General features: G+C 42.3%; 1 protein-coding gene across 7 annotated transcripts in view; it reads left to right on the top strand.

Annotated features, from left to right (window-relative positions):
• The first annotated feature begins 3,819 nt into the window (after positions 1-3,819).
• Positions 3,820-24,666, top strand: part of LOC125745205 (ERC protein 2) — a 214,384-nt gene continuing 193,537 nt past the window's right edge. For 2 of the 7 annotated variants that reach the window (XM_049017803.1, XM_049017802.1), the window contains exons 1-2: positions 3,822-4,047; positions 8,667-9,473. In XM_049017803.1, the coding sequence (XP_048873760.1) occupies positions 8,835-9,473 (639 nt within the window). In that variant the 5' untranslated portion in view covers positions 3,822-4,047; positions 8,667-8,834. Of the gene's footprint in view, positions 4,048-8,666; positions 9,474-24,666 lie in introns of all 7 variants that reach the window. The other 5 variants (XM_049017801.1, XM_049017806.1, XM_049017807.1 and 2 more) reach the window with 4 other exon arrangements.

Raw genomic sequence — 24,666 nt, 5'->3', positions numbered from 1 at the left:
GCACTTTGCACAAAAGTGGCTCTTGTTAGCCACTCAAACTGAATCAGAAGGTTATTGTAAATTCAGGATGTAAGATATTAATTCCTCTTCAAGGATAAATTAATGAAACCCTTGATGTAACCAAGCAGATAAGCGTACAGGGTACCCTCTGAAGAGGGTGTCTGACCCAAATGCTGATGTTTCCAGATCACTTCTGGTGATGAGGGTTCATTCAGCATGCTCTGTTCCTCCGCTCACACCATACCTGTACCCCCCTGCTAAGCCTGCCTTCTCTGGAAAGGAGGTAAAAATATTGGCAAAGGTGGGTAATTTGCGACGTCTCCGGCTTGGAAGTGGATCCTGCAGTGAGATGGGTCTGAGGGGGCTGGTTTGGTTATAACCCCTCTCTGAAGGAGATGCTGTACAGTGTATCCCTGCAAGTAATTCTCCGTTCTAATGGCCCCCCCGCAGGCAATATCCAAAAAAAAAACTGGAAGGATAAGATCTCCAGAAGTTCAAAAAAAAATTAAGAATACTGTGTTCTCTAGATATGAAGAACTGGGTACTGAATTGCGTGTGTCTGCATATGTAGCTCCTGTTAGCATGGAGATGCTGATGCAGTGGAGCCCGGTGTCCTGTTACCGATTGCAGGCTTTCCCAAGGCCTTGACTGTTCCACCTCTGAGCCATGCCATGGTCTCCTGGTTACACAGCCTGAGGTTCAGATCCCAGCAAAGGGCCTCCAGTCCTATTGGATGTCTACAGAATCCAGCCCTGGACATGGTCATAAGATTGCCTGCTGTTGGCTTGTTCACATCATCACCTTTACCTTCTGGTGTTCCTTAGAGTGCAGGCAAGTTATACAAACAAAGGCAACACAATATATCTTACAATGATCTTCACAGGGGGAACCAGGTATCATGAATGTTGGTATGACGGTAACTTTTGTTTCCATAAGTGTTTGTCTGTTTTCCTACAGTCTAGGTGCACGTGGTTTTCTGAAGTCACTAATCTACTATAATAATCTTAACCTTTATTGGGCTCAGTGCATACACAGCTTACCTCTATGCCCCTGTTGGTTTCATCACATTTTTCAGCAAGCACTTATCCACTAATAACTGTGAGAGACTGAGTGGCATGATTTTAGCAAAAAAAAAATGTGACAAGAACTGTGCTCATTGTAAGCAACTTTTCACTCTTCTGATTGACTCGGGTCTCCTTTGACTTCACGCTTGTTGGGTGTAAAAATGGATTATCCACAATCATCAATTAGTTCTGTCACACATCAAAGAGGATGTCTTTTCTTCTGCAGTACGCGTGATTTCTTATTGCTGCCGCTGCTGAATTTCTGTAGCAGAAATGTTCAATGCATCATATTACTAAGCCAAAGATGAGGTAGGTAGTTATCTTCGCTAACTGAATTGCATTACTGTTATGGACAATACTTTCAACTACAGATTCTTCTGTTCTGTCTTCACTTACTGTATACAGCTCACAATAGAATAAGATTAAGAAAGTGAATATAAATATAATGGCTTGGAGAGAAAAGTGAACACCTTTAAATCAGTTGAGTTTGTTACATGTATATTTCTGCAAAAGGTCTATAAAAGGGATAAGGATGTGCTGCAAGTGATGGAGCTGTAGGTGTTGTGAAACACACAATTAAAGAAGATGAGGGGGTGGGAGAGACAACAAGAGGGGAACGTACAATCAAAAGGAGCGACACAGGGATGTGTCTCTGTGGGTTTAGGGAGGTGGGCGGTTTCGCTCTGTCAGGCCAGTGCCTCCACACCTCTCCTTCATCTCCAGCCCTCAAATCACTCAGCTGATTTATGGGACACTGTTATCTGTGGTGACTTCGTGGTAATGCTGGGGATGTGGTGGGTGGGTCCCTGTGGGGAAAGCTACACGAGAATTAGCAATGGCGTTAGGGTGCAGAGGTCATTCTTGGGGGATGGGGACTTTCACCTATCGCAGTTGCTGTGGTTTTCAGTCTGAAAGATGCTGGTGGTGGGGGTCTTCCACAGGGAGGAATGTGATATAATTGTGACGTTATTTACGCCACACCACCCCCAAATGTTTTCTTGTCACCTGTTTTTTTTAACGTGTTGTTTCCAGATTCAGCAGCTGTGATCTTTCCAGAAAAGTACCTGTTCCAAAGGATAGAAAGTAAAGTAAAAGTATCTGTTCTGCTTCTCTAAAGGGGAAAAGGCTGATTTATGTTATTAATGCAGTGCTGTCGCCCAATCAGCACAGTCACAGACTACAGGGAATTAAGATTCAGACAGCTGGTAAAAATGTTCAGTTTGCATTTTCTCCTTCTCTAACCCATTACAGACTTTCTATTTCAGGCTGCTGGGGCCAGAGCTCTATTGCCTCGGACAGTCTAACTGATCCTTGTTGCTCATCTGCTCCCCCCATCTCTGTGCTCTTAACAACAAGATCAGACACAATGCAGAGAAGTGCTCTCCACATAGAGAGGTGCTGTCCTGGGAAATCTTTAATGCCTTTCGTACTGACCATACGGGCACAATTGAGTCTTCCTTCATGCACAGTATTTGTCGTATAGTTTCTGTATTATTCCATTGGTTTCCCTCCCCCAAAAGCATTGGGGGGAGGGGCAGATGACCATGACCCCCACTTATTCCCAGTGTTGCTAGATATTTAAATTAAGCAAATGAAATTGTGGTACATGATCAATTTCTTCCATACATAATGATTTAGGGGAACCCCCATGACATTCTTTCTGCATGACATCAGCAGGAACTCAGACACATTTTACCCATCGTGTGTAATAAGCAGCCTGCTTACAGCTTTAAGATGTACTTCTTCATGCACCCCCTGGTATTTTTGCCATGGCGTGCAGGTGCAAGATTTTAGGCCCCATGAAAGCATATCATATTGGTTCCTCCAGTCTAGACCAATCCAATTTTTTAGGGCTCCAAGATCACAATACAAGGAGTGTTTTACAGTATAGTCAGGATATAAAATTAATTTTGTACTATCGTGTTCTTCTCATAAGGCCAGTACTTCGGAAATGCTGTCTATCCTGGACAATGTCATAGAGCACATTCGTATATCTTGTTCTTCCTCCGCAAACAAGTCTCCATTTTGCATATTTATAAACATAGGAAAAACGAGTGTTCTATTTTTTGCGGTCACGTATTATATTAATTCTGACCCGTTGTAGGAGCAATAGGAAGACGGACAGCGAGAGGCAGGATTCGCTGATACTCAGCATTACTCTCCTGCAGCTTTCCTACTTGGATTATCAAGGTACCTTGTATCATTTTCACTGCATGCAATATTAACGATGAACACGTGGCCTTATTATTCAATTAACCTCACCGGAAAGGTTTTGCAATCTCAGAACACTAAGTAGTTAAATTTGCATCAAAATGATATGTTATCGGTGACAGAAAAGTACAAAACAGTAGAAGTGAACTATAAATATTTAACTAAAAATGTCACTCGGTTAAGACTGGGCTATTAAGTGCGAGAGTATGGATAGTGACACCATCATGTTTTGTAAATTAACTTTGTTGTACATTTGATCAGCAGCCTAGTTTTGAAAGAAATATAGTTACGCCAAAGTGATATAAAGATAGACAGCACACAAAAATGTTGCTATCTGAACAATCGTGAAGCTTTTGGCCCCCAGTCCTTTTCTTGTCAACACATACACACTTGACAACTGTAAAGTTTATCGACATGATAATACTGGTGTTGCTGCCACCCTATATGCGTCGCAAACCGGGCCACATAATAAATTAATAATTAGGAAATAAAAATATGCCTGCTAGTTGTGGATGGAGAAATAGAGAAAGGAAAAAATAGGAGGAGGACCTTGAATACGACATTGATGATCGTTACTTAACGGACCAGTCTTGGTCCATTTAAAGTGCCGCTTATACCTTTATGTCAACTTGCCCTTTAATTGTCTTACTGCCGCGTCCCAGCGAGTAGGAGAGAGTGAGTCTGCGGCCCGATGGAAGGACAGGTCGGGAATGCAGGGAATGTGTAGTGAAACCTGGAGGCTGTGATGAGGGAAGGATCGCCGCTGCAAACGGTAGGAAATTACGCCTTACAGTGATTTATTTAATCACGACAAAACGGGCGACTGCAATATAATTGCGTTTGCTTTTAAGGGATTAATGTGTGTGCAATTAAATTGACAAGTAAATAGAACAACGCGAGGAATACATTCTCAGTAGTCCCTGAGTGGCATAGCAAACGAATGGCCAAAATTAAAGCATATAAATAGTAACGTGATAGTACGCTATTATTTTTTTGCTTATATATGTATTTTTCCGTCTTGGAAGAATCATGGGTGTGGAGGATGTAGACAAGCTGCATTTTCTACTCTCGAAATTTTCTGTATAGTAAATCTTATGAACGCCAGTAGTATTTATATCGACTTTAGCACGGTGAAATAAATATTTTTGCTGTTGACAGTGAACGGTGTAGCTGTTTTGTGCCTTTGCCCGTTTAATTTAAAGGGCCGTTGCCATAGCCTATCAGATGTGACAGCATGCTGTACGGTGCGCCTCCTTTCCTAGCAAACCGGTGGAAGTTGAATGCTTGTGAATGGAGAGCTGGGTACCGGGATGTTACTGCCTGGGTAACACGTAAATGTGTATATATGTACAGCAAGAAATCTCGTCACGATTCCTAAAACTATTCAGGGTATATGTATTTCAAACATTGTTTTATTCACTTAAGCGTTCGCCTAGTTATTCTTCCATTTCCAGGTTTGGATAATATTTGGACAAGATAAATTCAGAAGACATTCAACAGCGTTTTGTTTTATGCTCTGTATTCCTCAGTTGATGACTTTATCTGATATTGTCAGCTTTAAAATGTTCTTGTTGAACCCAATTCTACTTATTGCGGTATAGATTTCAGTAATTTGACAGTAGTATCGTAAGGGAAAATCTTTCGCTCATACTAACTCGATTCCTATTGCAATGACAGTCGTTGTGATTGACATCAGATTAGACCACTAAGCGTACAGAATCGAGACGCAAAATACGTGAGTAACCAATCATTTTGGCCAATAGGCGGGACTTTAGGCACAGCCGTTTCATACACTCCATGCTGCTAGTCTCTTCAAATCAGTGCCGGATGCATTTAACCCTTTAATGTAAGCTGCGAAGTAGTAAATTTGTTACTCAACGTACGGAAATGGTGACTTTTATTAATTTAGGGTGTCAAATCTGTGGTTGAACGTAAATATTAAAACTAAATATATAAATGAACATGGAAAAAATCACTCTTTGGTTTGTACCAGTGATTAGCTACTTACCATAGACAGTATGTTTTACGAAAACCCCGATGATTAAAGTTGGCAATTATTTCCACTTACGTTTTTCGGTCATTTTTAAATCCGAAAGGTATTTGGAGGTTTTTTTCTCTAAATATACCCAGAAAAGCCATAAAGACATTGAGTAGAGTATGAAGGATGCTGATGGGTACAGCTAGCTTTTTACGTAGTTGATGTTCTACGCTGATCGTGTGATTTCTAAACCTTCTTTAGTAAATTTTATTTGACAGCACTGTTTCGGTAAACGAAAACTGTTACGCCACTCATGTTTCCAGTATATCGGGGATTGTATCACGGTTGTAATATTTGTATTTGATGTCACTTTAACAAATCTTCGATTGCGTATAAACTAAACTTTTATCTCACCTTTGTAGTAAACATTTCATTTTTGCGTTATGCGTTTTGTCTATAACTTTGAGGTTTTTAGAACATGGTAGAACACATATTTTGGGGTATGGGAAAGAATATAACAGTGTAACTGGGATGCATACTTTCTGGATTTTGTTTGTACAGGTTTCCAGTCTATTTCAGAATATTAAGCTGCATCACAGGTCTTGCGTAGGAATATGGATCAGTTTTATAATGTTGTCACGCTACCATTTCCCACACCAGATTCAGTCTCGTGTGCTCGTTGATCAAATTGCCTACATGCTAACTGTCCAGTCTACTTTAGCTCCAGGCAGGACATGTATGTTTCAAAATAACACTCTAATAATATTAAGGCACCAAGTTTGGCAGTTTAAAGACAAGTCACGGACACTTTCCCAAGAAATAAATTCGCTAAATTTGGAGGGCACTTTCTCCAGGGTTCTCTCTGCTGCTGGTATGTGTGTGGTCACCATTTCTATGCCGCCCATCTGCATTTTTGTATTGCAGTCATACTTGTGTAATTCGGAGGTGCCGGTCCTTTAGTTATTTCTATACATTCCACTGGCCATAAGAATTATGAAAATATGTGTCACGTATGATGCAAAGGGTTTTTTTTTTTTTTTTGCCATATATGCATGTTATTAAATGGCCAGTGATGAATGGCCTAGTTTCATGTCGTTCAGTTCGCTGTATGTAGTCGACAGTCGACTTTGCTGTTGTCGATTCTGTTCTCGGCATTCCTTTCTGTCCTTTTCTAACTTTGCCACACTGGCTTTTTAGCAACAATGCCTTTTGTTGGGCAGATAAATGTACAGGCAGTCTTTTGGCAACTTCACAGTTCTGCCATTTAATTAGTTCAGTTCAGTTGTTATTTTCTGGATCGTCAAACGCGCTGAGATTAGTGAACTAGGTATATATTAGGTATATGTATTTTTCTTTAATCAAGAAAATGGTTTGCATAAAATAGTGACATCCAATTAAATTTCGGATAGTGAAGTGTTAATTCCAAAAACTGAATTTCTTAGTGGCCATACTTTTTCTTTATCTTTTTTTGTTAACATTTCTAAGAAAAATTAATAGATTTCCATAAGATAGATTTCCTCAAAGGCTGACATCTGCATATCACACTTAATGTATAATAGGTTAAACTCTAATGTTGTATACATCAGTGCATTAACACAGAATAATGACACTTGATTTCCCTCTGGGGGCGGCATGGTGGTGCAGTGGTTAGCACTGTCGCCTCACACCTCTGGGACCCGGGTTCGAGTCTCCGCCTGGGTCACATGTGTGCGGAGTTTGCATGTTCTCCCCGTGTCGTCGTGGGGTTTCCTCCGGGTACTCCGGTTTCCCCCCACAGTCCAAAAACATGCTGAGGCTAATTGGAGTTGCTAAATTGCCCGTAGGTGTGCATGTGGACCCCCCGCGACCCAATAGGATAAGCGGTTTGGAAAATGGATGGATGGATGGATGGATTTCCCTCTGATTGGTAGCTCCCAGGATTGACTCCAGACCTCTATAACCCTGCATAGGACAAGCAGATATAGAAAATGAATGGATAGATTTTCCTTCTGAAAGTTACCGTCTATTAGCTTTTCTCAAGCATATAACACTTTAAAATTACATGGGGTCAGGGGTGTGAGGGAGTTTAACTTGGCCACCATAGCCCAGTGCAAAAGAGTCACCTGCAGACACATAGAGTTCTTGCAGCCCACATTTGATGGATTAACGTGAGATAAAGAAGACTGTCAACCTCAAAACGCCGTGGTTCTGTGGCACCCATATTGCGGTGGGAGCTTGCAGATGATTTAGACTTGATTTAAAGAATTACTACTTTGGATGCACATTGCAGGTCAAGATTATTTACAAACTGACCATGTAAATGTAGGTGACCACTTCAATGCGACTGTAGGGACATATATTTAAAAAACATTTTATTCTTCAATTTTCAGTTTCTCTAGATGATTTCAATCACTGTGGCACCCCGACCCCATCAGGTAATCCTCCAAATCTGGGTGTGTCCTCCTTCTGATTCGCTGCCCTTCCCCATACTGGCCTTACGTAGGTCTTGAGCTCATCTCCCTGTGGTGGAGTGACGTCAGCTATGTGTCAGTATCAATTATCTACGCATGGTTTGTGCATGAAGAGATAGATAATGGAAGCCTTGCGCTTACATCAGACTTTACTCCTGTAATATTTCATTGTGCTGGACAAGCTGAAGCACAGTTGTAAGCACAGAAGGACGTGGAAGTGCAGTGCGCCAGCACAACTTTGGCAGAAATGCCTCAGTGGATCAGCATTTTGGACGCATATGATCATTTTCATGGCTGTTACTCATTACGCCCCGCCATGCGGGTATAGCATAAAAATGCTCCACTCAAATCAGTATGACGTTTCAAACAATATCATTACGCAAATGCAGAATGTTAACTGTTTCATAAATTAAAAATAAGGCAATATTATTTTTTAATTTTTCGCTGTAAATTTTTGAGAATTCAGAAATCGGAAGAAAATGCCGTGAGAAGATGCTACAGTATTGACATTGGCAGACGATGTCGTCCTTGTAACTGAACTTTCTGCCTCGGCTTCGTTATTTGAATTTTACAACAGTTTCGTTATTTATTTTCTGTTGTATTTTCAAGTCCAAGGCTGGAATTTGTAGCGCGCAAAGGTTTAAGTGGACACTGATTCAAACCCAGCACGGCCATCGCTGGTTACATTTGCAAAAGAGGATACAATTAATTAAAGCAGTATTAAAATGTGCCACATTCAGTGTTCAGTCTGTGGTCTCCTGTTGACCTTCATTTATGCTGCAATCCCAGCTGTAAAACCGGACAAAGCTTGTTAATGTACCCCCACATAGCTAACATTATGTGGTAGCTTTGACACTGAATATTTCAGATTTGTTATGTTTATCTGTTATGTGGTAACAACTGAGAAAACGTTTGCATTAAATAAATTCACTTGTGTAATGACTGAATTCTCTGTTTTCTCAGCTTTCCAGGGGCCATTGAGCACTTTACCACAGTAACTCAACAGCCTGCTTCGAATACAGGAGGACAAGACTCACAACAGCATACTTCTGTTTCTTTTTTCTCCTTCTACAACACAAGACCAGTTTTTCTGAGACTCTGAGAGGAGATAGGCCCTTCAAAACATCAATCATGTACGGTAGTGCCAGAACAGTTGGGACTATGGAAGAAAGTCCATCCCGGTCCCCTCGCCTACCAAGATCCCCTAGACTGGGGCACAGGAGGACCCCAGGCAGAGGAGGAGGAACCGGCAAGACGTTGTCCATGGAGAACATTCAGTCTCTGAATGCGGCCTATGCCACGTCCGGGCCGATGTACCTAAGTGACCATGAAGGGGTGGGGTCTACCACCTACCCAAAAGGCACCATGACCCTAGGGCGGGCCACTAGCCGCGCCACCTATGGGGGCCGAGTCACAGCCATGGGCAGCAGCCCCAACATCGCGTCCGCCGGCCTACCGCATGGCGACATGCTCTCCTACGGCGATCATGGTGGCATGCCCCCACACTCCCACCAGGTGCCCTCTGGCCTGCGGCAGCTCCGCGATAATGCCATGCTGGACATGCAGTCCCAAATGAAGGACCTGCAGAGGGAAAACGACTTGCTGCGCAGGGAGCTGGACGTCAAGGACAGCAAGTTGGGCTCCTCCATGAACAGCATCAAGACCTTCTGGAGCCCGGAGCTGAAGAAGGAGAGGGTGATGCGGAAGGAGGAGGTTGCCCGTACGTCTGTCCTGAAGGAGCAGATGAGAGTGACCCATGAGGAAAACCAGGTAACGCTGCATGACGCCAACCCTGTCATCTCTTTTGACCCAACTCACTGTCCTCACTTTTCTAGTTTTGTTGCAGCTGGCTTCTCTGTTGTCACTCTTCTGTCGAATATCAGTCAATTGCCTTGAAGGGACATTCATTTATTTATCTTAAGTTCTGGAAAGCCCTTATTTGGACACAGCATGCATTCACCAGAATGCTTGCAAGTGTTCTGCCCCTTACTGGAAAAATCACATTTGGTCTCGCATTGAGAAAACAAAGTGAACGTGGACAGACTGGAAGGCTGCCAGTAATGGCTTCCTTTTGAGGCACGCAGTATAGAGTTCACGTTTTAAGGTTCACTCCCTGAACGTGGTCCTGTTTCATTCGTATGCCAGTTTCGCTTGCAGAAGGAGAAACGAAATGGTGGCCAGTGCCGTGGCAGATACAAAGGCTCACTGTCTTTCGCCTTGCAGTGGCGTCACAGTGAACGGCTGCGTATTTAAAAAGAATCTCCATGAGGATTTTGCTAAGTTTTAGTGCTTTATAAAAAGCTGTATTTCAAATTACATAAAAACTGTATTTCAGTGGCATGCACACGCTTCTTTGGGGAAAGCAATTTCAAATGTCATATAATTTAGTGGCTACCTCACCCCTGTTCTGTGTGTGGAGTGTGCATGTTCTCTCCGTGATGTGTGCCTCTCCTCTGGGAACTCCATTGTCCCCCTTACCGTTACACTATCTAATGTGTCACAGTAGTCTGTAATGTGAGTGCTTTCTGTGATTACTTGGCATCTTGGTCATAGTGTAGCCCTGACTTGTGCCCTTTGCCGACTGGGGTAGGTTCTAAGCCCTTCCGTTATCCTGACCAGGATACGTAGATAGGAGATGGATGGGTTTAGTGCTTCACGGGAAACATTTTTCATAATTTTTCACCATAAAAATGAACCTCAGTTATGAGAATTCAACTTTCAAAGCCTTGAATGGCACGCTTAGTTGCTTAGTTACCTACTTTTATTGCGACTGCTGTAGCAATGAAATACACAAAACACAACCTAATCCGCTACGACTTTATGTAAAAGCTGTAAATACGAAATGATGAACGGTGATGAATGTGAGGCGCGCAGTGTGAAATGGTGTTGTGGCAGTAGTCTGGATTCTGGAATCCAGTCCTGTGTCACAGTGGTAGTAGGAATTGAGTATTACAATAAGCTGCATTATGTGATTTTGTTTCTGAAATTTGGTAAACTGGAGCTGCATATTAATCTTTTAATCATAGTCAAATTTTTGCCAGGCAGCATGTTATAAAACGATCATTTATGATTAGATAGCAGAAGTAAGTATTTAACCCTTTCTGTTTATTTAATGAATGAGAGAACCCTGGATACGTATTTTTATTAATTTGAAAGAAATTATTTGTGATGGCCTTGATAAGAATGATTAGAGCAACTGGACTGAATAAAAGCTGGAAATAAGAATTTCTCACAGTATTGACAGCAGAGAGCAGGAGATGATAAATGCCCAGGAAAAGATGAATGTATTTCCAGGCTTGTAGGAAAAGAATTGATCTTGAGATGTAAGAGTGCTCTTGTTAATATCTCACAGGCAGCCATCTGGGCGTCACAAGGGAGGATTTTTTGTATTAGCATTATTGATAGGAGGTAATAAATCAGTATGGGACATGTTATAGTAAAATATGCTACTGAAGAGGCACAGTGGCATTTAAGCCTCAGTATTCAGAACATATTAAAATAAGACGAAATGGACCTTTGAATGTTCAAGAAATCCATGCATGGGCTTTGCTTTAATACCAAATGTTGTATGACATGAAACGATCTATGAATTTGTTAAGAAAAAGTGGGGAGAAGCATGAAACCTTATATTACATCCAAATGTTTCAATTCACACTGGGGCTTTGGCATTGCAGGTAATAGTGTGGCTGTTTCCTGCTTTTGTTTTGTAATACAGTATATCGGTTTGGACAGGTAGACTAACCCTGTATGACCCTGTAAATAGTACTGTCATAAAAATGCTTTAGATCTAGGTCCCTGGGCTTGAAAATTCCAAATCTTTGTAAAGATATTTCCAGCAAATTATTTCTAATTTTGGCTCAACACACATTTAACTTTGTTTTTACTGGACAAGCTGGAATGATAAGGTTAATCTTTTTGATTCTGGAGCTGAGCACCACCTATTGCCAGAGGTATCGTAATATGGCTCAGAGAACAGTGTCAGACAAAGTCGCCTCCTAGGCATGTACTCTGTTGTCATGGGAACACATTGGATGAATCTGAGCCGTTTTTGACACTCAGGTGGAAGTGGAAAAGTCTAGAAGAATTAACACCATGTAGACACACACTGTCCGCATGTGACAAATGTCTTTAACGAAACCAAAGGCGTTAACAACCCTAAGAACAATATTCATTTTAGGTTGAAATCAGGATATTTTGTAATAAGGATGATGTATATTAAGTAAAAAAAATATATATACCGTAAGTGTAGTTCAACACAATTGAATGATTACAGGAACAGTAGATTCTGATGGAAGTTGATATTTCATATTATTGCACAGTAGTTAAAATGCACGCTGTTCCTTTAGTGCACCTAAGCATTTCAGTGTTTTGAACAAGATATTACCCTGCAGTATTTAGACCCATGTCTGGTATATTTTGACAACCCAAAACCCAGGTCCCTGCACTGTGTGTGCATGGCAATTTTTTATTTAATCTGGATCTTTATATGGTAACTTTCAATTCTGTAAAGTACAAATAGATTTCACAGGCTTTGATCAGTGGATTCAGGTTTTATTGAACTCCCAGCTGACAAACGGTCACGCATGTGGTTCATAAAATTGGTACATGTGGCAGTTTTCTTTCACATGAATGTCCTGTGCTCTGCTCTTTCTCCATCTTCCTCATATACACTGTTCAGACATCTTTATTATGTTATTGGCTGTAGAAATGCATGAACATATCACTGAATCTGGTGGGTATATTCTGACTACAAGAAATCTTTTAAACTGTAGTGCTTTTTTCCGATCAAATTTGCTTAAAAATCATAAACATCAAGAGGCTAAACCATAGAATCCCCAGGGCAGTGTCTCTTAATCCTGATCCTGGCAATCCATAGTATGTGCTTGTCTGGTCAAGCCCTTAATTAATTAACCTTGTCTGAACTGTCAATTAAAAGGTTACCAGGATTTTAATTGTGTTAAACTGAGAATCTGTATACTTTTTCTGCTGTGTTTAGGCTTCGAGCCATCAGGTAAGGGCTCGATTAATTTAAATGAATTTGTTAAACGCTAATGACTGCTTGAAGGTTAGTTAAATTTTTTTCTCTTAAGGAATTCAAGTTTGATTTGGTTTAACATCATTTCCGTCGTTCCTTTCATACAGTACAGCTGAAACTTATTAAAATGTATTGAGAATGATCATGAAGAAAAAAAACATTTATCAGTGAGAGGAAGTATCAGGATTTTTAAACGTTGCATTAAAGTATAACAATGACGTTACCTGATGTTGAAAATAGCTGTCATTATGAAAGTCTTCTATGGGGAGTGTTAGTGTTTCGTGTCAGTCAGACGGCTTGTTGCAGAAACTGGCAGGAGGCCCCACTTCTGCTGCTAAATATTTCTGAAGGACCAGCTAATCTTCGCTGGCTGGCTGATGGACAGCTCCTAGATGTATTAATGAATATTGATCAAAAGGATGTATAAAGTAAACACTGAACAGAAACCATATTCTGTACTGTATATTAGAATAACTGTTTTGGTAGATGCCATTGATTATCACTGAGGAGAAAGGATGAACCAGCACATAGAGCAGTATAATCAATCACGTGCTTTTCCTGGAGGGAGCTGCTGTTTGCAATACGGGGTGAATCTGCAACTTTATTTCTGTGCATGTTTCCATTGAAAAAGTGCTAATATAGGATATTTTGATTGACAAAAGATTCTTGGAGAGAATGTAGATGGAAATATAATTAAACATATAATAAAACATTATGAGTACGTTAAGACAGATACTACAATGAATCCAGAAATGTTATGGAGAAGACCTTAAATAAAATAAGAAACAAATAATTGTAGAAAATCTTGGATGGGATGCTGGTCCGTTGGAGGGCACATACATACAAACATACATACATACATACATGCATACATACAAACATACATACATACATACATGCATACATACAAACATACATACAAACATACATACATACATACATACATACATACAAACATACATGCATACATACATACAAACATACATACACTATGGCCAATTTCAAGATGCCCGCCAAATTGCATGTTTTCGGACTGCAGGAAGAAACCCGTATGACACTGGTAGAACATGTAAGCTTCACACTCACGGAGCGGTGGTGCGAATCGAGACTCCAACCAAACGCCAACCCCGAAGGTGTGAGGCCACAGGACTACACACTGAGCACACCCCTCATAAAGACGCAGACATCGTTACACGCTTTACGTGTGTTGTGAACGCGGCGCCGATTCCCAGATATCGCTCGTCCTCCTGTGTGCAGTGTTCTTGTTGCCAGTTTTAAAAATGGAAAGCAGGCATCTAAAGATTAGGCAGCACTGAGATGCTCTCATTTGCCTGTCTGTGTCTCTGGCAGGCTCCCTCACAGCCAGAGCCTGTACCTTTCTGTCCACAGCATGATCAGGCTGCATCCCTGTAGCATAAGAGGGCCACTCCTATGCTTACAGTATGTACCCTGTAAGTGATGAGTCACCTTTGGACTGCAAGTCGCAGCAGTGACAACTTCTGTAGCCCCCCCCCCCCCGCCCCCACCTAATTTTTAACTCCCATCATCTGGTCATGCGGAAGAGTCACACCTGCTTTTTAAATTGCATTTTGGCCATTTAAGATACAGCATTCTAACACAAATTTGTGGGAAAGTTAAATCTGTTGGTGCCCCTAATGCTTGGATTCCTTTTGAATTTTCTCCATCTTGGGGCGAACAGTCAGACGGCTGTGCAGAGTCCTCCCTAGGAATGAAGCATTTTAGCTGTATGGCTAATAGTGGATGGACTGAACATGAATAAATGAATGACACCATGTTACTCAGGAGAATCCGCACTCTCACAGCGTTTTTTTTTTGTTACATTCAAATGCTGCTCAGTCTTAAGAGTAGTAGCCTGTATTTGGAGACACACATGCATAGGCATGAGTTTCTTTAAATAGAAGTAGGGAGCAAGGCTGATGAGCAGTAACTGAGAAGAACAGAGAGTGATGCAGCACGACTCTCGGCGCGTCTGCAGATATTTCTCAGGGGTTGCATCTTCTCGGAGCCCCCTGTTCTCATACTCGGAATCGGCCATTTCGTTTCAGCTCATCCAATATTGGGAGCGATGTGTGTTCGGAATTCACTTTCCAGATGACCTCTTAAATTAAGTCTGTTTTCTTTAGTGCAAACATGTAGCCAGGTAGTAAAATTATGTTTTTTAACTTTTAACCCCATCAAAATCTCATTCAACTCCCCCCCCCCCACCGGTCAGCAAAATCTACAAATGGGCGATTTACTGGCAGGGACCCATCCGTGGAACCCTCCAACGAAATTTATTTCTGCCTACGGGCCTCATTTGATGCTAAGCAGCATCTACGATAAGAAAGTATGGAATTTACATGGGAATATTTCTTTATTATCGAAATGCCATATGCCAGGGTATTTCAGCCTGGGGGGGCTTTCCCTCCCCACTCAGTTCTTTGGTACTTCAATGATTGCACACTATTGGTAGGGGTGCTCACTCCGTTCTGTTTCCATTTGTGCCTCCCTGGTGTAAATTGGTTCCCTGGTTGAAATGTCAAACACTGTCACAGCTGCAATTGAACAGAACATTGCTGAAAAAAACAATGTAGACAACAGCTATGATTCATGTATAATCGGAGCAAAATAGTGGGCGAATTTACACATTTCTCCTACATCAGTAACAGCAAAAGTACAACTGGCACCAACAATAATGGTCGACTTTGAAAAACGTGCATTTTTACATCAGTAATATTCCTGTGCTATAAAGAAAGCACTTTGAGGTGGTGTTAACACGTTAAAAATATAAGGAGATTGCACTTTTTAAAGTCTTCAGAGATAGACGTGCTGATGTATCAGTATCTGCTTACAGACCACCAATCCTTCCATAAGGGTAATTTACGCATATGATAAACATAGTCATTTTTGTTTATGAAATATTTATGTAATAAAAAGGCTCTCAGATGGAATTCCACATGCCTGTTCAAACATTTATGGGCTACTGAGCAGTATTAGTAATGAATATTAGCGGTTTGAAGGTATTTAAAAGATTATTTAAAATATTTAAATGAAAGGTATCACCGTGGTTAAGTAGCCTCACACCTCTGGGACTGAGGGTTCAAATCCTGTCCCTGGCTCTCTGTGTAGAGCCTCTTCACAGACTCCAGTTTCCCCACACAGAGCAGGTGTCTGTAAACTGCCCATTGTCCTAGTCGGTTGCCCTGTACGTTGCGTTTTACGCCAGGTGTCCCACGCCATCTGCGTTGTGCTTCTCGTGCAAGACACCACGCTCACCACAACAAAAGACGAATGGATAAATATGTACATTATCAAAAGAATGTTAATATGACTGAAGGATTTAACATTCTAATGCTTAATCTAAAAAGCTGCAAGGGTGGGCAGCAAATTTCTCTTTAATGTAAGATTTCTTATATTCGTACTTGTTTATCTGCTGTCATTCTATGGTGAAAAATACTGTTAAAAGGCATTTTCAATAGAAATTTTTTATCTATTTAAAAAATTTAAATTGCTGTTGTAAGAACGTTTTGCTTCATTATTTTGTGTTATGTTTGATATGGCTTTATTTTCTCAGAAGACACAAAACGACTATTATGAGTCGATACTCTTTCTTAAAGACTGTGGACTCAGCGGGGCCTCTTCAGGGAACCTCCTTAATCTCCTTAATCAAACCACTTGTTAGTTTAAACACCTTGTTTCTTGTCAGTCTTTTAATTTCTCATGTGTTTGCAAGGGAGGTTTTTAGAAGAAAATCCTCTTGAAATGAACGTGTCAGTCCCTGGGCATGTACTTCCTACATCCCAGGTGCTTGTGAACTCTCGCGCCGTCTCAACATGTTAACCCAGGCCTGGTGTAGCAATGTTCTCAGTATCCAGGTCTAGAATATTGGATGTAAGTTAAATGAATAACTCTATAATAATTACTAAATAATTTAAAAATCTGTTTAGTAGAACATGATTCTCCTGCTTAAGCAAATGATTAAAATGCCAACAAAACTCCCTTGAATAGACCACATGCAGTTAAATACGATCAGATGCCAAGCTTTTGTCTCCAGCACCTAGTCTTCGGAAATTTCCATCCACTTTCCAAACCGCTTATCCTACTGGGTCGCGGGGGGTCCGGAGCCTATCCCGGAAGCAATGGGCACGAGGCAGGGAACAACCCAGGATGGGGGGCCAGCCCATCGCAGGGCACACTCACACACCATTCACTTACACATGCACACCTACGGGCAATTTAGCAACTCCAATTAGCCTCAGCACGTTTTTGGACTGTGGGGGGAAACCGGAGTACCCGGAGGAAACCCCACGACGACATGGGGAGAACATGCAAACTCCACACACATGTAACTCAGGTGGAGACTCAAACCCGGGTCCCAGAGGTGTGAAGCAACAGTGCTAACCACTGCACCACCATGCCGCCCCCGTTTTTGGAAATTTATATATAAATAACCTTATTCATATATATTGATCAGGCCTTATTGTTTTATTATGCCAAACCAGTAGTAAGTAATTGTGCTGCCTGACTGGGCGGCTTGTATTTCTGAATTGGGGGTGTACTGAGTGAGTGTCAGGAGCCAAGCCTGAGTGACATCTGTATGCCTTACCCAGTCAAAGCTCCTCTTGATTCCCGCATTGTCAATCAGCATGCTTTCCAGTGAGCAGCTGCTGTCTTTGAGAGCCATTTTCTCAGTGTCCTCTTTGGCAGGGAAGCTGTCGGCAGCAGCCATGTTGGAATGTGTTTTCTTTGGTGATTACACCTCAATCCTTTGAGTCGGCCTGTCAAACACATGCAACCTGTCACTCTCAGCATGGAAGGCAGCACTTCGAGGGGGCAGTTCTTGCATACCACTGATTTTTTAATGTTTTTCATACTTTTAAGAAGAGTATGGAGCTACACCTTAAAAATACCTCTTTAGGTGCAGTGTCGAATTGATTTACACTGACTTTTAATATTGTAAAAAAGCTAAATTTTATGTCACAGTATCTGCCAAATACAATTCAGAATATTTAATGTTACAAAAGTATTTAACAAGCTGCAGATAAACATAAAAGAAGTGTAGACATGCAGTATCATTTAGAAAAATTAAGCCATGGATATGTATCCCAGACCTGCTACTAGTCTTTTACCCAGTAGTTTACATGGTGGCCCATGCTTCAGTAATGTAGTGCAGTGTTTCCCAGCCTAGGCCTTGGGGATCCCCAGTCAGTGCAGATTTTTATTCACCCATCCTGGTATACAGCTGGGAGGGAACATAAATGTGGACTGTCTGGGAATCCCCCAAAACTGTATTGGGAAATACTGATCTAGTACTTCTCTTCTGTCATTAAAACAAGGGGGGCCGGCTAAGAACTTGATTCTGTGATGGATTTTGAATGACCATCATGGACTTGAATGAGTTTTGCCGGACATTCCCATGTCATCTTGAGTGAATGACCGATCTTGCTTGTCTCAAGAGATCTAAAGCACAGCTGCTCACTTCCCACGTAACACTTATGGTCTGAGGTGTACCTGGTGTCCACCACCTTGTTTCTGCCATCTGGCTGAGGCCTGCAATGCAGTGCAGCTGAACTCTGAGCGATAATAAATCCTAGACTTTAGTCAGTAGGTGAATATTAATGTAATCAAATCTGTCTTTTCGTGAAAAACACATACACACACACACACACACACACGCACACACACACAAACGCATATTTCCGTCCATCTCCTAACTGCTCATCCTGTTCAGGCTTGCGGGGGAGGGGCCTGGAGCATATCCCAGACAGTACAGGGCACAAGACTGTAGTACACCCTGGTTGGGATGCCAATGCATTGGCACCATGCCACCTTCTATATATTGTAGCTAGGTGTGTCTATTAATGTATGCAGCAAATGGTAGTTTCACTAGATACATAAGGGAAGCAGAGAGGAAGAAGAGAAAGAGAGATGAAAAATGAACCATTTCATCCAGAAAAAAATGGTTGGTGAGTCATGGAGTACAACCCCCCCCCCCCCCCCCACCCCCCACCCCGATTCAGACCATTCCTGATTGCAGCTGCCTTAATCGATCATCAGCAGCCTTTTGCATTGGGGGCAGAGTGGCATGGCCATGTGTTTATTTGCTGTCCAATACTTGGGCATTGAGGTTTTGGTGGGTGGTTGCTGTCTGTTGTCGATCGGTCAGGGCGACAGGCTACGGATCTTAACGGCCCTGTCATAACAATCCCCACCCCCAAGAGCTGCTCTTGACTGCTAGTAGGGATCACACCACACACAAGGCATGCAGATGCGAGAGGCTATTGGCGCTTGCATGACCCATGCCTGGTTGGTGCTATAGTCACAAAGGGAGTGGAACCAGCAGATCATCTGCATGTTTGTGTCCTTCAGTAAGCAGTAACCAGCCAGAAATGAAAAAGAAGAAATGAACTACTGATAGTTTCCTATTAATGTCAGAAAGGAGGAAATCTGGGATCCTTTCAGCATCCTTGATGCCAGTCATTTTCTTCTCCTGCAGTTTCAGTAGCATGTTTCTGATTTCATACCCCAGGTAGTGCATCTGCTTTAGTTCCAGATGGTACTATTTAGGGTTGGCAGTGAGCCCCGCAGCCCACAGATCATCCAAAACTCTGTTCTACCCAGTTCTCCGATTGTACTATGACATCATCCAGATAGGCAGCCGTGTTTGCCTGGTAGGATCTCAGGACCTCATCCATTAGGCACAACATCTGCTGGAACTGTTCCTTGATGCCACAGTGGAGCAGCTGACACAATCCACCATCAACATCAACATGTCCACTTCTATGAGAAGATCCTCAGGGAGTCCCACACAGTCAGCCTAGATGAAGCTCTTGGTCGAGGGCCTTGGAAGTTGCTTTATTTAGGAGGATTGTCACAGGATACAGGATGGTATAGTCCACCATAATCCGAAAGTAATCCTATACCCTTCGGTCCCTATGATAACCATCCCAATAACTTTGATGGGCACCTCAATGAGTGGAATCGGCATAGGGGTGGGGTGAAGGGGATGCTTTCTGACAGGTGGTCAGCGCTGGCTGAAGTTGCAGACCTCTACCTCTATGCCTGACCGAGGGGTGGGTATCCACCAGGTGCATGGCAGTATAATTTTTTACCCTTCTGACCACCAGCAGCTTAGTTGGTTCTTCCCTCTTGGTGGCCAAATAATAGAAGAGATTATAAAGGCTCTCCCTGCCTTTGGCTTCGAGGTTGATAACATATTTCTTTTCTGCGTTGCCTCAGTTGCTCATCTTCCTTTTCTGCTTATAGGAACGATGGCTCCCGCAAGATATGCTTGCACAAATCTTGAGATGGTGCTGAGTCTATTACCAAAGCTTAAATCTCGTTGTTGGGCATGCGCTCCACCTGTCAACACAGTTTGCATCCAACCAGCTAGGCCTTATGATTCCTGGTGGTAGACTAGATGCTTAGATCCATGGGCTGAGCTCATTGTTGTGCCAGTCTTGAACTCTGTGCCTTTCTGCATTTCCTGCTTGCGTTGTGGCTCTCGAGATTTTGCTGCCTTGTTCTGTCTGTGCCACTGCTGTAGTACAGTGAGTGAGTGGCATCCATCTGTTCGGTAGTTTCCTGAAGTTTACAGTGAGCTGTGACAGCTCCTTGTGCTATTGTGATCTGTAGTACATAGTACAGAGCTTGTGTTTAGCTGTCCATTGCCAGCCACTCCACCACCTACGTGGTTGTGTGCTCTTTGGGTCTTAGCCAGTGCTGAGCAACAGCAGCCTTACCATCTGGGTCTGGTGAGGTAGCAATGGGGTATGTTTCCACTGAGTTTCCAGCTGAGTAGGGAGAGGCCCATCCAGTGAAGAACTACTTTCTTCAGGTTGGTGCTCCCACTGAGAGCTTGTAAGCTAGGGTGCTTTCCCAATATGGTTTCGAGTCCCTGGGCTGTGGTTCCTGTCCACTTTCATGTGTCACTTTCACACTGCACATCAAGAAATGTGATCTTTACAGTAAGTAAGCATGGGAGACGCAATAAAAAGTTCATAGGTGAAATGTAGGTTAACACATAATTTCATAAGTGAGGACACTACTATTGCATCCGGTATTGGTTCAAAGCGGGACACAGCATTTTATTTTACAATATGGGGGCACAATCCTGTAAAATATGGGACAGATGGACAATCTACTTAGAAGAGGTACCGGCCTGTGATTTTATATGGCCCACATGTTCATGATTCATTATTAAATCTGGCCAGCAGGTCGATCTTCCAATTTCCATAGACTAAAAAATAATTAACATTATCCCCCTATCAGATCCCCGACTCTATATCGGCAATATTAGACTGAAATATACTTAGTGACAGAAAAAAAGTTAAGCAGCCAAGAGTAATGGTCCGATTTGAATATAATCTGGTACACATGCAGACCAGTGATGGGTATGTAAGTAATTCAGCTTGCAAGGAGCTGGCACGTCTAATCACCAGACACAGAGGACGCCTCGTAGGCGCATTAGACAGCATTACCAGCACTTGACGGAGTTTGATAGGGGTCGCATTGTGGGCTTGCATGAGGCCGGGTGATCGTATCGTGCAGTTGCTTGGCATGTAGGGCATGCAGATGTCACAGTCATCCGATTTTGGAACCAATGGCCATGTGAAGGCACCCACACACGTCATGAAGGTTCTGGTCGCCAAAGATAGACCGCACCAACGGAGGACCGTCGTATTGTGTGCCAGGCATTAGAGAACGCCATGACATCTGCACCTGCCATGCAGACACAGGAATTGGATTCTCTACAACACCCCATGTCACCCCGCACCGTGTCTCGATGACTCACTTCAACCAAACTATGGGTTCACCATCCCATACGTAGGCTGCTGTATCCGGCCGGCATTGACTGATGACGAGTGATTTTCACCACTTTGTCTGGGCACTTAACTTTTTTTTGACACCGAGTGTATTATTCAAAATTTCCATAAAAAAATGACCTGGAAGCCATAGCACTTTTATGCTGAATTGCAGAAATTGAAATGTCTGAGGCAGAAATATGGCAACACAAAAAAATGCATTGAATAATGCATGTAATGTAATTGAAATACAAAAACAATTCCATCTGCTCCATTTCACTTCACTTTCTCTCTTCTTGCGTTTCTGCTTAACTTCCAAGTTGAAGCTGGTGATTGTGGCCAACCTGGCAGTTTATTACTGTGAGCAGCTGCCCATTAGTTTATGTTTGAACGGAAAGTACCTAGTCTGGAGTAGGTACTAAAAAAGGGTTCTGGAACTGCATCAGGGGAACTACAATCGGGCCATGTTCCTCCAGTGTGAACACCACCCCGAATAAAGTTCCTGCAGTGGAAAAGGCCCCACTGAGCTTCCAGGTTGGTGGGGGCGAGGATCATCTGGTGAAGAACTTCTTTCTTTAGGGTGTCTTTCCCACCAGTAGCTTGTACGCATATCAGAAAGGGGGGAGTACATGGGTCCATTCTTCGAGATTTCTGCCCTCATTTTCTGCCATGACATCATGTGTGAAGATATGCTTCCACGTTGTCATCTGTTGGCAAGGAGGTTCACTTCAAAATGATTTGCTGTACTTCCACCACCCAATGTGCTGGACTTTGGCCACAAACACACATGCGTGGTGCTTTTCCAAGATTAGTACCTGGTGATGCAGTCTGTATTCCACACAAGCAGAGCCGAAGCAGAAAGTAGGTAGCAGTGAGAATAAGAGCAGGTCACTCAATTCAACAAGAGTGCTGTTCAGTAAATACAGCCAGTGAATCAGACAGAAGGACCCAGTTCCCCTGGCAGTGCTAAGTTAGAAGTGTGGATACCAGTAGGGTGGTGGCAGCTGGCATAGACAGTCGTTACCAGCCGTGCTGTATTAGGGCTGCAGCATCGTGGTTGGTTACGGACTGGCTGCCAAAGTGCAACTTGTGCATGGCCACCTGTCAATCAGCCAGAACAACATGCGCGCAAGGGTGCAATGTGCTATTTCTGTATGATATACATGTGATTGCAAATAAGGCTCATGCAGGAACTCACAGAACTAAGAAGTCAATCCAAAAGAGATGCAAGTAAACTCTATGTGTCAAACAAATAAAATAGAAAAAAGCAAATAAACATATTAACTGATAATGATTAGTAAAGGCTGAGTAGCAAAACATATCAGCAGTTATAAATCAGACAGAATTTTGAACAGATAAAGGAGGGGGGAGCTACAGGCAACCAGAAGGAGGCTTTGTATGGGATATCAGCCTGGCTTCTTGGGTAAATATCGGCAAGAGCAGATAAATCACTGGATCTGTAGAGGGACCTGAACCAAGACTGGCTGCTTGAATTCAGTCAGAGGTCCTGTGTAACTTCTGAGGCTTATATAGATGTGGAGTTATAAAACGATGTTTTCGTTTAACATCACCAAACAAAAAACTACTTTTTAGTGATGTTAAATGAAAATGATACAACTGTAGCTCTTCGTAAACTTTAATTTGGCACTTTTTTTATTTGTCGATATTGCTTTGTAACACTTTCATATGAAATTATGTGTCAAGTTTAACCTACAAACTCATATTTAATATTGCTCAGCTACTTTATGTGTAGACGGTGTCTGTAATGACTTGATGGGGAACAGATCCAAGTGCTAGAGCTCCAGGCACAGGGTCAAACAGCGTGAAAATGAAGGAGGCGCCAAATCCAAAGAGTGATCTGAATCCGTAGGACAAACACAGGCCAGTGTGACAACTGCTGAACAAAAACAACATAGAGCAGCATGATTTCCATGCTGGCTTTCGCTGGTTAGTGTTGGTATGGAGCTGGTGTAGGCCCACCAGCACCAAAATACAGCATACTGTATGCGGGTCTTACCAGCATGCATCATGCATTATGCTACTGATCAGCTATGTTTTTTTCAGCAGAGAAAATTGCTAAATATATTTGAGGGATAACTACCAATGGCAATATCTGAGGCTAAAAACAAACAAACAAACAAGCAAAAAAATACTCTGGGATACTCTAGGCTTTGCCAGGGTGATTAGATACACGGGTGCCTAGCAGTAAGGTGCAGAGGAAAGGGAATTGTTTGGATGTGTGCATGATGTGGGGTCACAGTCTCAGCAGACCTTTTACGTAAACAGCACAGAGCATGAGGTTGCAGAAAACTGCATAAAATAACTTGCCACTTTGCAGCTGAATTGCCTGCTTGTTTTTGTTTCTGAAGATTCCCTAAAGTCACGTATTCCTGATTCCACTGTCAAAGGGTGTGTATTCCTCGAGAAACAAACTCCTGACAATTGGATTCTAATTGGGGGTTAGCTGGCAATATACAGAGCAAACTGTCATGTGTCAGCTGCTAATGGACTCTGAATTATTTTAATGTTAGACATCCATCTAAACAAATACTCTTCAGTGGCAGGTTCTCATTATTTTTGGGTTGCTGGAAGTCCAAACTTTGACCCTCAACCTCTCCAGAGACTATGAGCACAAGACAGGGAACAACCCAGGATGGGGCGCAAACCTATCGCAGGGCACACACCAGTCACACAAACACTTATTGCCATACCTATGGGCAATTTGTTAACTCCAGTTAACCTCACCATGTTTTTGGACTGTGGGGGGAACCAGAGTACCTAGAGGAAACCCCACAACAACATGGTGAGAATTAAGGAATTGTATAATCTTAGCATCACCTGCCTTGACTTAAACTCCACACATCTAGAGATGTAACCCCACATCCTATTGGCCTTTTTTATTGCTTCCCCACACTGGTGAGAGTGGGACACGGAAGCATCAACATACACACCGAGGTCTTTCTCATAATCAGCTACCTTTATTTCAGTGGAAACCAGTTTACTGTATGTATTGGTGTCAATATTATTAAAGTAAATTAGGAACAATAGTGGTCCTAAAATTGAACCCTGCGGTATTATTATTATTAACTTAGCTATAAATGCTTTTACGAGCTTTGAAGTTATT

This window comes from Brienomyrus brachyistius, chromosome 6 (genome assembly GCF_023856365.1).
Source record: "Brienomyrus brachyistius isolate T26 chromosome 6, BBRACH_0.4, whole genome shotgun sequence".
Taxonomy (NCBI): Eukaryota; Metazoa; Chordata; class Actinopteri; order Osteoglossiformes; family Mormyridae; genus Brienomyrus; species Brienomyrus brachyistius.
The sequence above is the reverse complement of the archived record's forward strand: the minus strand, read 5'-3'. Positions and strand labels throughout refer to the sequence as shown.